A 17,444-nucleotide genomic window follows, 5' to 3' on the forward strand; every position below is an offset into this window, starting at 1 on the left:
TAAAAACTGGAACATAACCAAGCATTAACTAAGCAGTTTCTGCCCAGAAGCTTCTTATCCAGCTACTTCAAATAACTTTAGCTAATTAAAGCATAGTCATAAACCAAGAAGTCAGCAGTTGAGACTTCTGATTCATTGGAGCAGTTTTCATCAGTTGAGAAACTAAAATCCATGTATTTTTCTACTATGGAAAAAGACCTGAGGCCTTCATTCAGAATTTATTCACTTAATTTTGCATGTGATTATAGACCTTAATTATCTGATTTATCAGATTATAAGCTGTTTAGAAGCTGTCATTTAAGAAATTGAGGGCAACTAAAGTCAGGCACAATAACATTGAAAGGCTATCTAGCCTGATAGAAAGACAGGAAGCAGAAAAATGACTGTTCTTTGTAGTAAAATACATCATGTTGTAGTGATTGTAAAGAAAGATTCAGATTATGGTTTTATATATTCTGCCTCAGAAGGCATAGAAGCATGTCTTATGAGGGCCTTTTAAAATTTAACACTGTTTAAATAAAATTAGTTTTATAACTTAAAGCACTTTTCTTCATATATTATCATCCGTAGAACAATGCACTTGAATTATTACACATGAATGATATCGGTGTAGATACATGTTACCCTAGGAAGCTGAGAGAGGACAGTCTTAAGCCACAGGTTCTCAAACTTTTCCAGGCAAGATCCCTATTCAAAGGAGATTCTGACTTGGAATCCAGATGGAAAACAGGGCAAAGAAGGGGTATTCTGGCTTCAGCGAGTGCACATCTGTCCCTTCCTACCATCTGCAGTGACTCCGTAGGAGCCTCAAGGAGCCCTTGGAGCTCTGCAGGCCCCAATGCAGAGCACACAGTCAGGCACAAGGCTAGACCAGGGCAGAAGTTACTGGTAAGGAAGGAGGTTTTTCAGGCGGCCTTAAGTAAGCCCATCAGTGGTTGCTACCATGAGAGTGCTGCTTTGCTTGCGTGCAGTGAAATCTACTAGGGGTTTAGTGGATAACCAGTAGAGTGAAATCAACTCTGAGCTTGACTGTAACTTGAGCACTCAGTAGCCCCAGGCATGTGCTGCGGGTGGTGCTAAAGCAGTGATCCCCACCAGGAGATCCAGAACAAACAGGAGAGCAACAATAGTTTGCTTCTTATGGGCACTTAGCTCAGGAAAATTTGCAAACCTAGAATTTTATTATTGTTGCCTTGAGCGATGCTGCCATTGCTGGTGCTGCTACTAGTATTTGTCACTCTTCTTGTTCTCACCACCCCCACCCCACCCACCCACCCCACCCCCCTTTCTTTTTAGTAGTAGAGCCAAGAGACTTTTCAGTAGTGTAGCTAGACGCTTGGGTTTCCCTTATCCTCCTTTTTGGCAAAATCAGTCGATTGCCAAGCTTACATAAGGTTACCGACCATGTTCTTTCCTCAGGCAGAGGAAAGCCAAGAGTGATGAAAGCGTTTGCAAGCAGGGTACCTAGACCTTAGTCAGCGGGTATCAAGACGACGTGTGTCGTTGCTGCGGTACTGACTGCAGCGTTCTGGATGCTCGGTTGGTGGCTGGTGGCACTGTGGAGACTCCGTGTTGAATGGGTAGAACCACGAAGGAGGCGGGAGGCTACAGTTTCTTTCCTGATTCTGCACCTTCCAAGGTGCTGGTTTGCAGTCCTTCCAGGCTCCTTGGTAGCAGCCACACCTCAATTTTTGCCTTAAAAATCCCATCTCAGTAGGGGAAGCCAGTCCTCAGTAGCGGAAGCTGAGTCTTGTGTCTTTCTTAAGGACAGGGACTTCGGGCTTTTCACACTCGGATGCTTTGATGGACTGGGTCACAGACTGGCTTTGTTAAAATAAGTTTCTTTCAGTGCTCAACCCCCCAAATTATTCCTGCAGATCTGCCTTTTAGCCTGTTCTCCATAGAGAGACCTGAGCATTTCTAGCTCAGATTTTACATGGCACCGTCAGCATTGAATGGAGATTTCCACCCCTTTCTCTCTATCCCTGCTGCTTGTTTTTTATTGTTAGAAAAAAGATAAACCTCAGAGAATATTTTTATTGTGAGTTTTAACTGGTACTGACTGTCAGGGAGGCCAAAACTGTGTATGCTTTTAAGCATGAGCCTGCTATCAGACTAATTGGCCCTGCTGTGCTCTAATTATATGACCTTGGGCACATCCCCTGCTGGGCCTCAGTTTTCTCATCTGTAAAATGGCAGTAAGAATAGTATCTATTTCTTAGGGTGGTGAGGATTAAATGAGTTACTATCTGTGAGGTGCTTACAAGAATACCTGGCACATAGAAAGTGCTAAATTCATCTTAGCTGCTTCTGCTGTTACTGGGCTGCTGCTGCTGTGATGATGATGATGGTGATGGTGACAGGATGGTGACTTGTAAAAGTTAAATTTGTCTTCTTACTTTCCAGAAGATTTGGGCAGAAACCAAGTAGCTTTGTATAGATTTGTGCTGGGAATAAAAGTCCAAGGGGATGGCCCCTTGAAATGTAGACTGTTTGGCTGTAGGGAAACAATGCTTGTTTTGAACCTAGACCTATGTTGGAATGTTGGCCCCACCCCTTAACTATTAGAGTAAACGTGAAAAAAAATAGGATAGTAATGCCTACAATGTTAGGTTATGAAACTAAGAAAAAAACAGAATAAAGAGCTTGGTTCATACTATATACTCAGCATACAGCAGCTAGTATAATTCTATTTTAAAGAGAAAATCTTAGGCCACCCTCAGTCATGGATATGAAGTTACTTGGTAGGTCAGAGTACTATTGCTGAAGTTTGTCCGATTATTGAATGTTTCTGATGAAGTTTTAAATTGGTTTACGTTTGCTTCATTTATGTATACTCTCTTTACTACCAGGGAGCTCTTCAGAGCAGACCGTTAACATTTCTTCTTGTCTTTTGAATTGTCTGTTGTAGAAATCAGCTCTCAGGAGGAAGTGTGCGGTCTGTAAGATCGTCGTCCACACCGCCTGCATCGAACAGCTAGAAAAGGTGAGACAGCGCCACCTACTGCAATTTTTGCTACCCTGCAATCGAACCCGTGTCCCCCGCATTGGCAGGCGGATTCTTAACCACTGCGCCACCAGGGAAGTCCCCCTAGGGGGGTTTTGTCTCAATTCCAAAGCCACCAGTTCTCCAGACTGGGGTTGGGCTGGGGGCTTACACTGAGGAGAAAGGCCTAGTCTGCAAGCCCTTTCACCTCTCCGCCTCCCTCCCTCCCTCCCTCTCTCCCTCCCTCTCTCCCTCCTCCCTCCCTCCCTCCCTCCCTCTCTCCCTCCTCCCTCCCTCCCTCCCTCCCTCCCTGCCAGAATATCTCTTGAGCTTCTAATATGCGTCAGGCAGTGTTCGTGGTGTTGGATTAGGGCAGAATGGAAATACAGAGGAATCTCCATCTTCTCGTAAGTCTGTACTCTTTAACCCAGGTCCTCTCAGGAAAAGTTCTGCTTTGCCGTTTCTCTTTGAGACCCTCGTGACCCACAGGCAGCGTTCCCACTCCTCACCCTGCACCTCCCCGCCCCCCGACCAGGCGCACAGAGAAGCCTCCACCCTCCACCATTAAGCATGGGGCCCAGTGCCCCACGCGGCCGGACGCCTGTGAGCCCCTGGCCCAGCGCCCCGTCGGACACGCAGAAGCCGGCTCCGTTCCTTTTAGGAGGCATCAGTGCCTACTATGTAAAGAGGCTTTGGATCCTCTCCCTGCTGGAGTGTCTTCAATTTTCAAATATTACATCTTTTTAAGGCCCCATTCAAGACTTTGCTCTTTTTGGTGTTACGTTCTTTTTACCGAGTCAGCCTCTGGGGTTTTACCCTGCTCTAGATTACAGCTTTTATTGCGTGAACTGTTCATTTAGCATTTAGCCATGCACGGTCTTCTCCTGTTAGTGACCTTTTCTTTCAAGTCCTCCGTGTCTCCTCAAGTGGCGCACCAGCTTCTCCCAGGCAGGACAGAAGCTTCTTTCTCTTTATTTCCTGCACAGCACTCAGAATGCTGACATCGTTCCAGCTACATGCAAAGTTCATACGTGGGACATCTCAGACCATCCTGACTCCTGAGAACGGGTGTGTGCAGATTTAGGCACCTCGGTGTGTGTCTGAGTGTTGCTGAGGGTTTGGGTTACTTGTTTACGTGACCCCCTTCCCAGCCCCTCAACCTCCTGTTGCTCCCTGCTCCTTTTTCTTTCGTATATTCTGAGGTACTTCTGGCATCATTTAGTATCTAGGTGGCGACGCTGTGGGGATATCTCAGAGCGATCCGGCCCTCACTGAGCCCTGTCCAGAGGACACGTGCCACAAACACCTGGGGCCCTGACAAATGAAGGCCTTGCCTCTGGGCAGCAGTACCCAGGCTGAGGGTTTCACACAGAGTGAGGGCTCCCTGCAGGAGACCCTCTGAGGAGAGCTCTGAGATTCCCCCCCGGGCACAGACTGGCACCTCTGTTCCCTGGTCTGGGCTCTTGAAACCCTGCCGTCTCGGAGAGACTTACTTACGCAGTAAGGAGCCACGGGAGGGGGGCGTGCTGGCCCGTCCGCTAGCCACCCTCTTGGTTTGTCCAAAACGGCCTGTATTCTGTTTGAGGGAAAGAGGCGCCGGCGTGAGTGGTGATGGAGCCTGTGCTTTGGCCCTGAAACCGCATTAATGGAACTTCCAGATAATGTCAGTCTTCTTTTTCCCTAATAGCAATTTACAGATTGCATCCTAGACACCCCAGAGGAGTAGAACTTGCCGAGCATGCTTGTCGTTGCTTCTAATTAGGTTTTTAAATAAATCAAAGAACTCTTGTTTTCATTTACCTAGGATTATACAGCAGCAGTGTTCTTGTTCGGGTTGCCCGTAGCGGCAACCCCCACTGAACGGACGCTGAATCCCTGACACTCTGAAGGCCTAGGCAGCTTCCTCCCTGCACTCTGCCGAGCAGTCCTTTCACCCCACCCTTGGAGAGGAAGAAAAGGATAGCCTGGCCGGGGCCCTGTTGCCCCGTCTCCCCCTTCCTTCACAGGGCCCCTGTAGACTGAGCTTTGTGTCCAGAAGGGAGGATAAAATTCTTCTTGCCCCACTTGCTGTTTCTCCTTTGCCTGACTGCCAGCGCACAGTTTCTCTTTCTCACCGTGATTCTTCTGACGTGGGAAAGGTGAGGAGGCTGAGAATTGCTGGGAAGAAGACAGCTGGGGGGGCCTGAGTTGGGAAGCTCATCCCACCAGCCTCATCCAGCCCTCTTTTCCTGACTTTTCACCACTCGGCGCTCCATCCTGTCCTTCCCCTGGTGCCTCTGTGCCCCCTTCCCCACTCCCAGGATGGCTGGGTTCCTGCCTGGAGCCCCTTTCCTGGCCATGCATCCTTTTGTCACTGTGGCCTTATGATAAGGGCAGGGCTGATGGAAGCAGTGCTTCCTTGCGCTGGGTCTGTGAGCCCATGTCTGGGAACTCTGTCTGCGGTGAGATGCTGCCAGGCCCATACTTCCGTGTGGCCAGCAGCAGGCTCTGGCCCTGAGGTCTCCTGAGACAGGAGGCCAAGAAAGGGTTGCCATGTCGGGTCTGGAGACTAAATATTTCCTCCTACTTCTCCGCTTCTGATCTCTGGTGATTAAACGTGTGTGTGTGTGTGTGTGTGTGTGTGTGTGTGTGTGTGTGTGTGTGTGTGTGTGTCTGTTGGGGGAAGGGTGGTGTCCTTAAGAATACAGTGGGAGAGGTGGGGTCAGAGGCAGGATAACTTGACCATCTTCAGGGAAAAATGAGATTTGGCGTGTGCTTATTGGGAAGGGGCTCAGCCAGCCTTGTTGTACATGCTTCTTGGGGTCAAACTTCAGACTGTTAGGGGTGGCATTCAGTTTAAGTTTCCTTGGGCAGCAAGGAGGCCTTGACCTGTCAGAAGTCATAAACCTGTGAAACTAGGTTTCCCTTTCTTTCTCCTACCCTTTCCTTCCCTCCCTCTCTTCTTTCTCTCTCTTTCTATCAAACGTTGTTAACTACTACCAGATATTCACTGCTACTTAACAGAAATCACATCTCTTGTTCAAAGGAAGAACATATAGCTTTCTTGGTGGTACATATGGATCAGGGACTTATGACCAAAGGAAGTGGGTAGGTGGGATAGGATTAGATATTAAACTGTTTCTCAGGGACAATTATATACTTTCTACCACTGCCTGCCTCTGGTCCTTTTGTCCCCACTCCAGCTTCCATCCCCAGAGCCAGTGATCTAAGGCTGTGATAGTTTTACTTCCATACTTGATATGAGCTGAAGTTTGGTGAGGAACTGTCACTGCTTGGAATGTCAGCAGTGCCCACAGCATGGGAAACATATAGGGTCAAGTCAGAACTTCGAGTGTGTTCTCTTACAATCACTGTTAGGTCTGCTGGTTAGGTAACGCCCACCATCCTAAAGCATAGCATATCATTCATTGTGTCATTATTATGTAAGTAAATTATGATCGTAGTATAATGGGATATAATCTGTGTTATAGCCTATGTTGTCTTAGTTTTCACAGATGTGCCCCCTCCACTAGTTTTTACAGATGTCGCAGACACACACACAATTACAAATTAATGGATTTCCTTTGACAAAATCAGGAAACCCTTAGTAAGGACACTGAGGTTACTTGATATTTGAAGCAGTAAGCCTAACTGGCCCTTAAATTCATTGATGAGAGTGAATTATTAAACTTTTATAATGTTAATTTTTACGCATGTTTGGGTCCCAGGCCATATTTATTTTTAAAATTGTATCTTTGTGCCAGGTTCTATAACAGCTATGTCCCGCTATGAAGAATAACAACTAACCTGCTGACTTAATTTTAATGACTTTTCTTGCTTTATCATTTTTCATAGTGAAGGAAGTATTGACTTAAGAGTTTTTAAAGAAAAAGTGAGTAGTTACAGTACTGAGAATGTCTAGATTCCTGTGTTTTATCTTTATATTTAGTTTAAATCTTGCAAATAAAAACTGGAACATAACCAAGCATTAACTAAGCAGTTTCTGCCCAGAAGCTTCTTATCCAGCTACTTCAAATAACTTTAGCTAATTAAAGCATAGTCATAAACCAAGAAGTCAGCAGTTGAGACTTCTGATTCATTGGAGCAGTTTTCATCAGTTGAGAAACTAAAATCCATGTATTTTTCTACTATGGAAAAAGACCTGAGGCCTTCATTCAGAATTTATTCACTTAATTTTGCATGTGATTATAGACCTTAATTATCTGATTTATCAGATTATAAGCTGTTTAGAAGCTGTCATTTAAGAAATTGAGGGCAACTAAAGTCAGGCACAATAACATTGAAAGGCTATCTAGCCTGATAGAAAGACAGGAAGCAGAAAAATGACTGTTCTTTGTAGTAAAATACATCATGTTGTAGTGATTGTAAAGAAAGATTCAGATTATGGTTTTATATATTCTGCCTCAGAAGGCATAGAAGCATGTCTTATGAGGGCCTTTTAAAATTTAACACTGTTTAAATAAAATTAGTTTTATAACTTAAAGCACTTTTCTTCATATATTATCATCCGTAGAACAATGCACTTGAATTATTACACATGAATGATATCGGTGTAGATACATGTTACCCTAGGAAGCTGAGAGAGGACAGTCTTAAGCCACAGGTTCTCAAACTTTTCCAGGCAAGATCCCTATTCAAAGGAGATTCTGACTTGGAATCCAGATGGAAAACAGGGCAAAGAAGGGGTATTCTGGCTTCAGCGAGTGCACATCTGTCCCTTCCTACCATCTGCAGTGACTCCGTAGGAGCCTCAAGGAGCCCTTGGAGCTCTGCAGGCCCCAATGCAGAGCACACAGTCAGGCACAAGGCTAGACCAGGGCAGAAGTTACTGGTAAGGAAGGAGGTTTTTCAGGCGGCCTTAAGTAAGCCCATCAGTGGTTGCTACCATGAGAGTGCTGCTTTGCTTGCGTGCAGTGAAATCTACTAGGGGTTTAGTGGATAACCAGTAGAGTGAAATCAACTCTGAGCTTGACTGTAACTTGAGCACTCAGTAGCCCCAGGCATGTGCTGCGGGTGGTGCTAAAGCAGTGATCCCCACCAGGAGATCCAGAACAAACAGGAGAGCAACAATAGTTTGCTTCTTATGGGCACTTAGCTCAGGAAAATTTGCAAACCTAGAATTTTATTATTGTTGCCTTGAGCGATGCTGCCATTGCTGGTGCTGCTACTAGTATTTGTCACTCTTCTTGTTCTCACCACCCCCACCCCACCCACCCACCCCACCCCCCTTTCTTTTTAGTAGTAGAGCCAAGAGACTTTTCAGTAGTGTAGCTAGACGCTTGGGTTTCCCTTATCCTCCTTTTTGGCAAAATCAGTCGATTGCCAAGCTTACATAAGGTTACCGACCATGTTCTTTCCTCAGGCAGAGGAAAGCCAAGAGTGATGAAAGCGTTTGCAAGCAGGGTACCTAGACCTTAGTCAGCGGGTATCAAGACGACGTGTGTCGTTGCTGCGGTACTGACTGCAGCGTTCTGGATGCTCGGTTGGTGGCTGGTGGCACTGTGGAGACTCCGTGTTGAATGGGTAGAACCACGAAGGAGGCGGGAGGCTACAGTTTCTTTCCTGATTCTGCACCTTCCAAGGTGCTGGTTTGCAGTCCTTCCAGGCTCCTTGGTAGCAGCCACACCTCAATTTTTGCCTTAAAAATCCCATCTCAGTAGGGGAAGCCAGTCCTCAGTAGCGGAAGCTGAGTCTTGTGTCTTTCTTAAGGACAGGGACTTCGGGCTTTTCACACTCGGATGCTTTGATGGACTGGGTCACAGACTGGCTTTGTTAAAATAAGTTTCTTTCAGTGCTCAACCCCCCAAATTATTCCTGCAGATCTGCCTTTTAGCCTGTTCTCCATAGAGAGACCTGAGCATTTCTAGCTCAGATTTTACATGGCACCGTCAGCATTGAATGGAGATTTCCACCCCTTTCTCTCTATCCCTGCTGCTTGTTTTTTATTGTTAGAAAAAAGATAAACCTCAGAGAATATTTTTATTGTGAGTTTTAACTGGTACTGACTGTCAGGGAGGCCAAAACTGTGTATGCTTTTAAGCATGAGCCTGCTATCAGACTAATTGGCCCTGCTGTGCTCTAATTATATGACCTTGGGCACATCCCCTGCTGGGCCTCAGTTTTCTCATCTGTAAAATGGCAGTAAGAATAGTATCTATTTCTTAGGGTGGTGAGGATTAAATGAGTTACTATCTGTGAGGTGCTTACAAGAATACCTGGCACATAGAAAGTGCTAAATTCATCTTAGCTGCTTCTGCTGTTACTGGGCTGCTGCTGCTGTGATGATGATGATGGTGATGGTGACAGGATGGTGACTTGTAAAAGTTAAATTTGTCTTCTTACTTTCCAGAAGATTTGGGCAGAAACCAAGTAGCTTTGTATAGATTTGTGCTGGGAATAAAAGTCCAAGGGGATGGCCCCTTGAAATGTAGACTGTTTGGCTGTAGGGAAACAATGCTTGTTTTGAACCTAGACCTATGTTGGAATGTTGGCCCCACCCCTTAACTATTAGAGTAAACGTGAAAAAAAATAGGATAGTAATGCCTACAATGTTAGGTTATGAAACTAAGAAAAAAACAGAATAAAGAGCTTGGTTCATACTATATACTCAGCATACAGCAGCTAGTATAATTCTATTTTAAAGAGAAAATCTTAGGCCACCCTCAGTCATGGATATGAAGTTACTTGGTAGGTCAGAGTACTATTGCTGAAGTTTGTCCGATTATTGAATGTTTCTGATGAAGTTTTAAATTGGTTTACGTTTGCTTCATTTATGTATACTCTCTTTACTACCAGGGAGCTCTTCAGAGCAGACCGTTAACATTTCTTCTTGTCTTTTGAATTGTCTGTTGTAGAAATCAGCTCTCAGGAGGAAGTGTGCGGTCTGTAAGATCGTCGTCCACACCGCCTGCATCGAACAGCTAGAAAAGGTGAGACAGCGCCACCTACTGCAATTTTTGCTACCCTGCAAGTGTTTGGACTTCAAAGACCAGGTGTCAGTTTCCATTTTCAACTTTTTGAAAACAATGCTCTTTTAAAAACCTGGAAGTCCAACATTATCACCAGATTAATAATGAAAGGATGGAAGGACAGTGCTTAAGTTTCATTCACTTTATTGTTTGCTGAGGTATAATTTGATATCATTTTATGTTGATTCTTAGGAAAAGGAATAATATGGTTAGAGATAAAAGCCTCACGTGTACTAATTTTCTTCACAATAACAAACGTTGTTATTCACCCATGGGATTTTCCACAAGATGTTTCGTATTAAAGAAAAAAAATTCCATAGCTCTTTAAAATCATTGTTTAGACATGTCTGACCTTTGTAAGTATACTTCTTTCTAAATTGGCTACAAGGGAGAGAGCCCGGCCAGAAGCTCAGTTCCTTGCTTTGAGCAGCGTTCCTGCTTACACAGCATGAATGTGTGGGAGGGGCTGGAAGTGACATTCTGGTGGTGTCTTTCCTCCAGAGGAAGTGGATTCTGCAGAGTCCATTAATCTGTCATCGGGGCCAAGGGAAAGGCTCCAGTAGTGAGTTCTCTGCTGTCCTCTTCCTTCCGTGCTTCCTGCTCCTTTTCCACATGGGATTCTCTGTGCATTATCTATCTTGAGCTGCCATGTGTAAATGTATTGAAATAGTTTAGTCCCCGGGGAAATTCATTTAGTTTTACTGACACATTATCAATTGTTGCCAACTGATATTTTGTGGGAATGACTAGTAATATTTTACAATAATTTTTTTTTGCTGTCCCAACTCCATTTACTCATTTCCTACTTCATGTCTACACTTCTTTCACCTTATCAAGTAGCTAAAGAAGATGTAAATGTATAAGGAGACCTCCCCATCTAAAAGTAAGGGAGTGCTGAATGCTTGAAGAATAATTTTGTGTATTTTTGTGAATCATCTTCATCATACTAAAAATTTCTCAAGTTTATATTTTCCAACTTTTAAAATCTAAAACACAGCTGGATGATTTCAGCTGCCATATATTTTTCTTCTGCCTCTTTATTATCTCAGTTTCTCAAATTTATGGCGTAAGAGCATTACTGTCTAAAGATACTTTGATTTCATCAGTGAGACTGAAGAGTCATGGATTGGGGATAACAGGATCACTTGGGATTATCTAAGGTGATGATTTCAAAAGTCTAAGAATAGTGTAAGACTATCTTCCTTATTCCTTGAGGTTTTTTTTTTTTCTGTAGTCTCAATATCTGTCACTGTTGGTTTTTTCAGGTAACTCATTCTAGTCGGGTGCTTATCTCTAATATAATACACTTTTCTTTTTAAATGACAGATTAATTTCCGATGTAAACCAACATTTCGAGAAGGGGGCTCAAGATCACCAAGAGAAGTAAGTATATCAGAGCTCTAGCTCAAATACCACCTTTTATTTCCCATTGATTCACTGGATTCATAGATATTCACTAGGGATTAAAAAAAATAAAGTCCACCTCCCTCTATTCCACATCAGTTTCTTTTCGATACATCAACACATACAATCAATAAAATCCCCAAGTCTCTTCAGTGTGTGTCTACTGCCCTTTCTTCTTCTCACAGAATGTATTGGGGAGCTAAGGTCTTATTGAATGGAACTAGAAAGTAGGGGGAGGAGGAGGTGGTAGAATTGAAAAGATAAGAAAGAAGTAGCATTTTATTGACTTTTGGTCCATTTTAATTCCTGGAAGAGGTGGCAACTAAACTGAGACCCAAAGGGATGATCTAAGTGAAGGGCGGGGGCTTAGCTAGGAGGTGAGTGACAGCCTTTGCGACAGAACACAGGCACCCAAGCACAAAAGTGAGAGGGTGTATGAGGAAGGCGTGAGACCTGAGAGATAAGCAGGAGCTAGACCATGAAGGCCCTTGTTAGCAAGGCTGCAAGTTGAATGTCTCATCATCCTAGTAATTAGAGGGGGCATTAAACTGTTATAAACAGAATATATTATTCTGGCTACAGTGTGGAGGGAATGCCATATAGTTCAAGCAATATTGGAAGCACGGAGAAAAAAATTGAGGAGCCGTTCTCTGAATCTAGGCAAGAGATAATGGTGATCTGAAGTAAGAGTAACACTGAGACGGAGGAAATTGGAGAATATGAATTTGAAGGAAACAGAATTGACAGGGTATAGTAATTGATTGGATTTTGGACACAAAGACAGGGGAGCTCGGAATAAACAAGGGTTCTTCTCCGAAAAAGCAATTAGATGTTGGCAAATGAGTTGCTCTGAGGATGGGGTAGGGAAGTAACGAGTTCAGTTGTAGAATGCTCAAGTTCGAGGTGTCCTGAGGCCCCAGCTGGGAATGCCCAACAGAAAGCTGAGTGGGTAGAAGAGGTTGGAGCTTATGGGGAAGATTGGGCATGAGAGGCTAGACCTTGGTGAATTGTCAGCATATCGAGATAGTAATTAAAGCTATAAGAATAGAGGAATGAATGGAATAGGAATAGAAGACGTCTGAGTACAGAGGTGTTAATGACAGTTAATGAAAAAAGACACTGTGAAGAAGAATGATCTCACTGTTACTAATACAAGGAGATTGGGAGAAAACATGGAGAGAGAACAGGCTGGCGGTGGAGGTTTGGAGAGAGATGAAAATATCAAGAGTTGTCCCTGTCAACTGTCCTCTCCCACTGTGCTTGTCTATTATGTCAGCCAGAGGAAAATTATGGGTCATATGTAGGGTGAGGAAATCTAAGAAAAATGATAGGGTTGTTTTACCCTCCATGTCACCCAAGTGCAGTATAGCAGTGGTCAGGAGATAACTCAGCGACAGCTCAGAGGAGGGAGACATTTTTTTTTTTTTTTTTTTTTTTTTTTTTTTTTTTTGTGGTATGCGGGCGCGAACCCGGTTCCCCTACACCGGCAGGCGGACGCGCAACCACTGCGCCACCAGGGAAGCCCTACATTTTATTTAGGACAGTAGAAGCAACCGTTTTGAGTTTTTAAGATGGACTATATGAATTTCTAACCAGGGAATCCATATGTCTACCTTTGGTTCCCTGTCCTTTAATCTCTCTTTTTCTCTCTGGATGGACAATTGTAATCGTATGTGCAATTTTCTAATGCAAGGATTTTTGGGGTGTGTTTTCAGCAGCTGTTATTATTTCTCTTCCAGGAAGCCAGACCCTTTATAAGTGTTTTCAGCGCCTTCCCTTGTCTTCGTATCAAGGACTTGCTATTGCTTCCATTCCTACATTTTCAACTCCCCACCTTCCTTCTAGATTATTTCCATCAGCATAAACATGCTCTGACAGCTCCCATCTTAAAAAACAAACTAACAGAAATAGTCCTTAACCACCAACTGTGTCTTAACTGCGGCTCTGATTCTCAGCGTTGTGTTCAGTGCTAAACTTCCAGAAAGTGTTAACTACGTAAATTGTTTCCAGCGTGTCCCCTCCTAGGCATTTTAACCTGTTCTGATCTTGTTTTTACTCTACCTGTTCACTGAAATTGCTTTTTTTTTTGCGTTACGCGGGCCTCTCACTGTTGTGGCCTCTCCCGTTGCGGAGCACAGGCTCCGGACGCGCAGGCCCAGCGGCCATGGCTCACCATGGCCCAGCCGGTCCGCGGCATGTGGGATCCTCCCGGACCGGGGCACGAGCCCACGTCCCCTGCATCGGCAGGCGGACTCTCAACCACTGCGCCACCAGGGAAGCCTGAAATTGCTTTTTTTAGTGTTGCCAATATCTCCTTAATGCCAGATCCATTAGAAATTTTTCTGTTCTTATTCAGTCTTGCAGATGTGTTCAAACTACTCAGTATTTCATCCTTCTTGAAATGCTCTCCTGTCATGACATCTTTCCTAACGTTCCTCTTATTTCACTGGGTAGTCCTTTCGCTGTTCACTCCCTGGTATTCGTTGGGCTTAGTACTGGACCATGTTCTGCCTACTGTTGTTGGGAGAGCTCATCCAATCCCTTGGCTTTACATATCATGTCTGGGCTGACAACAGCTAGCTTTCCATTTGCAGCCCACACTTGGAGTTCCATCTGATATGCCCACTGAATGTATCACAGTCATCTCACATATAATACATTACAAACTAAACTCTTTATTTCCATCACCATAAGAACAATTTTTTTCAATTCTTTTGTACCTCAGAAAATGAGATGACTATTGGCCCAGCTCCTCGATCGAGAAAATGGGTGAGGGGGGGTCATAATGATTACTTTTCTCTGGTACTCCCCACAGCTAATTCATCTGCCAGCCCTATCAATTTTATTCATAAAATATATTTCAAACCATCCATTTATCTCCATTTCTGTTGTCAGCGCCTTAGACTGAGACACCATGATCTCTCACTTTTGACCACTACAATAGGTTCTCCAGGATTCTTTAGTTTCCCTCTTCAATCCGCCATGATTTAAGAGACTCATCTTTAAAAATGAATGTTGGATTATATCATTTTCCAGCTTAAAATTCTTCAGGGGTTTCCATATCATTTAGAGGAAAACCATACCCTTGGCTTTTCATGAAAAGTCAAAAGTCCTGCAAAGGCTGGACCCAGCCTACCTCTTCCAACCCATCCAGCTACCACATGGATTTTCTTTCAGTTCTTGAGTCATGCATCAAAATATTCCTCACCTTCTTATATTTGTGTGTTTCCTTGCTGTACTGGAAATCTCTTTGCATGGCTAGCTGTTTCTTATAGTTAGACCTCGGTTCAAATAGCAGCCCCTCAGAGGTCTTCCTTGATGACCACCTCTAAGTAGGTTAGTAGGTTGCACATTGTTCTTTGTCAGAGCACCTTGTTCTACCCTTCAGAGCACTCTGTATGTCATAATTATTTATTCCTCATCGGCTTGTTTGTTGCCATCCTCCTATAGTGTAAGCTTTGGGAGATGACTCGTGAAATTTGTCCCAATGTCATTGTACCAGGCAGGTTGCAGAGGATGTGATCAATGAATATCTTTTGACTGAATGAATTTATAAAGGGGCTGATTTTTCCCCGAGTGTCTAAGAACTCTTGGTCTAAGAGGACAGTTTGGAGATGATACTTAGGACAGATTATGACCCATAGAGATTCTTAATTAAGAGGCCTTAGGTAGTTTACTTAATGGAAATGGAAGAAGCAATCACTTTAGAATTAGTTTGACCTGGGTTCAAAGGACACCTCTGCTTCCTTTCCCCTCGATGGTGTCTCTAGGGCTGGGCTCTGGAGCAGGGCTGTTAATCACTGTCCCCTAGGCTTTGTGGGGTGCCTGATACATGGAAATGTCTTAATGAATATTGTTTGGACTCCTCTAAGTTGAATCTTTCTGGCTGGACCTCAGTTTTCTTAGAGATAAGCTGCATGGATTGGGCTGTAAGTTCTAAGATCCTTTCAAAAGCTCTGTGAATAATACTATGAATTAAACTGGCTGTTTTTGAAAATAACTGAACAATTGTGTTATGCATTTCTGCTAACAACACTGACTATAAACCCTGAAATAATGGATCACCGAGATTTTAACACCCATAAGTAATAACCCTTTCCTTACCCAGTATTTGAAGACGCTATATGAATAAATCAGATTATTGATGAACAATAAAAAGATGTTATGGTGTCAGCAGCCTTGCTTTGCTAGCTTAACAGCAGTGAATCAACACTCATATTTGCAATGTGAAGATCCTGAGTCTAATTTCATTTCAATAATTTAGGAGAGATAAATATTAGTCAAAAGGGAATAGTGTGAAAAATTTAAGTGCTTGGGAAAAAAGGATGATAAAACAGCAGTGATTCTATAGAAATGTCTTTTCCCCCTAATTGATAAAGACAATGGATGATCCTCCAAAATGGTAACTACACAATTTAATTGTCAAAGAAATTAGATTGAGAATTTCATTCAATTCAGCACACATTTATTGGCTTTTACTTTGTTCCAGCTATGTTCAAGCAGCAATAGAAGAAATTTATATCAGGCCTGAGAAGACCTCTGAATAGATGGATACTTGACATCTCAAATCAGTGCCATAGATTAGAGACAATTACTCAGTTTCTATAGTAGTGCTTTTGTTTAAGTTATTTTATCTGGGCCTTAATTTCCTACCTATTTCCTAGGAAGGATGGTATTAAAAATATTTAACAACTTGCAGAGTCATAAATATTTAAATAAACAATTTAAAAATTTTTTTCCTTAAATAAACTAAACTACATGGTATTATAAACCTGCTTACCAAATAATGTATGTTGCAGCAGAAATGATTCGTTGTCAGTCTTATAATTTCTAAATAATTGTTGATTTGTGGAAACTGCTGGTTTAATCTTTTGATTAGAGCTGTCACTAGCTAAATAATTCCATGAGTCAGCCATGATTTCTCATAGGTAATTGCATCCAATTCTTCCAATGTTTCCCTCCTTAAATTCTTAAATTGAGAGTCATTAGGTGATTTATAATCTCAGTAAGCAGAGAATTTCTCTTAACATCAGTGATACTGTTCATTCTCCCTCAGCTTCTGCTAAACTAACAGCGATTATAGCAAATTTTTCTATCTCTCATAATACTGCCTGACATTTTTATGTATTCAATATTTTCACTACTGACTGTCATTGAAATCATTTATTGAAGGAGCTTGAACCTGATCTTTCAGAGCAGAGGAGAGGCGCTGCAACACGGTGCTGCCAGCCTGCCTGCGTCTGAATCCTTGCTCTGTCCCTGACATTTGAAGTCGCCACTCTATACCTTAGTTTTGTCATCTGTAAAATGAGGACGATAACGATAATTCTAGTCAAACCCTCTGATAACATGCCCTACGATGATGTGAACTGGGATAGAGTACAACTAGCAGTTGGCCCCAGGCCTCCCCAGGCCCTATTCTTAAACAGGCAGTGGGCTAAAGTGCTTCTCACTTGAGTGGGTGGAAAGCTGGAGTGGTCCACTTCATCTGTGAAGTAGAGAGATGGAGGGTCCAATATCATCATCCCCAGTAGAGTTTTTTCACTGACCTGAAGGTATGGACGCTGATAACCGAGCAGGTTTCTGGACTTGCAGCCATAGGCCCCCAAAATTGTTTATATTGATATTTAAGCTTGGACAGACAACTGCCATCAGTGGGGCACAGCCCAGTCTTCTGAGTTTGTGGGAGAACCCAATGACATCGCCCCAGTAACATGATTTATTTTCAGAAGAGAGCTCCAGAATCTTGGAGACCTGTTATGCCCGAAATTAACATTCTAGTTGCTTAATAATGAGGAGGTAGGAGTGGGCTCCAGTGTTGGCGGGCTGCGGGGGGCATATAGCATCCAGGGAGGAGCCAGGGGGATGGTAGGGGCACTAAACTGCAGTTTATCAACCAATATAGAAATATTTCAATATTTTACCAACTCGGGGTTTTACTAGTTCTTATCAACTAAACAGCATCTATACTCATGAAAATTCTCATTAAAATTAAAATTTTTGGGCTTCCCTGGTGGCGCAGTGGTTGCGCGTCCGCCTGCCGATGCAGGGGAACCGGGTTCGCGCCCCGGTCTGGGAGGATCCCA

At 43.4% G+C, this 17,444-nt stretch overlaps 1 protein-coding gene across 2 annotated transcripts in view; it reads left to right on the forward strand.

Moving 5' to 3' along the window:
• DGKI (diacylglycerol kinase iota) overlaps nt 1–17,444 on the forward strand; it is a 472,815-nt gene that overhangs the window by 208,704 nt on the left and 246,667 nt on the right. Inside the window, exons 4-5 of one of the 2 annotated variants that reach the window (XM_055084816.1) lie at nt 2,912–2,986; nt 11,281–11,337. In XM_055084816.1, coding sequence (XP_054940791.1) covers nt 2,912–2,986; nt 11,281–11,337 — 132 coding nt within the window. Of the gene's footprint in view, nt 1–2,911; nt 2,987–9,846; nt 9,916–11,280; nt 11,338–17,444 lie in introns of those variants that run through there. The other variant, XM_055084815.1, reaches the window with a different exon arrangement.

This window comes from Physeter macrocephalus, chromosome 5 (assembly GCF_002837175.3).
Source record: "Physeter macrocephalus isolate SW-GA chromosome 5, ASM283717v5, whole genome shotgun sequence".
Lineage (NCBI taxonomy): Eukaryota > Metazoa > Chordata > Mammalia > Artiodactyla > Physeteridae > Physeter > Physeter macrocephalus.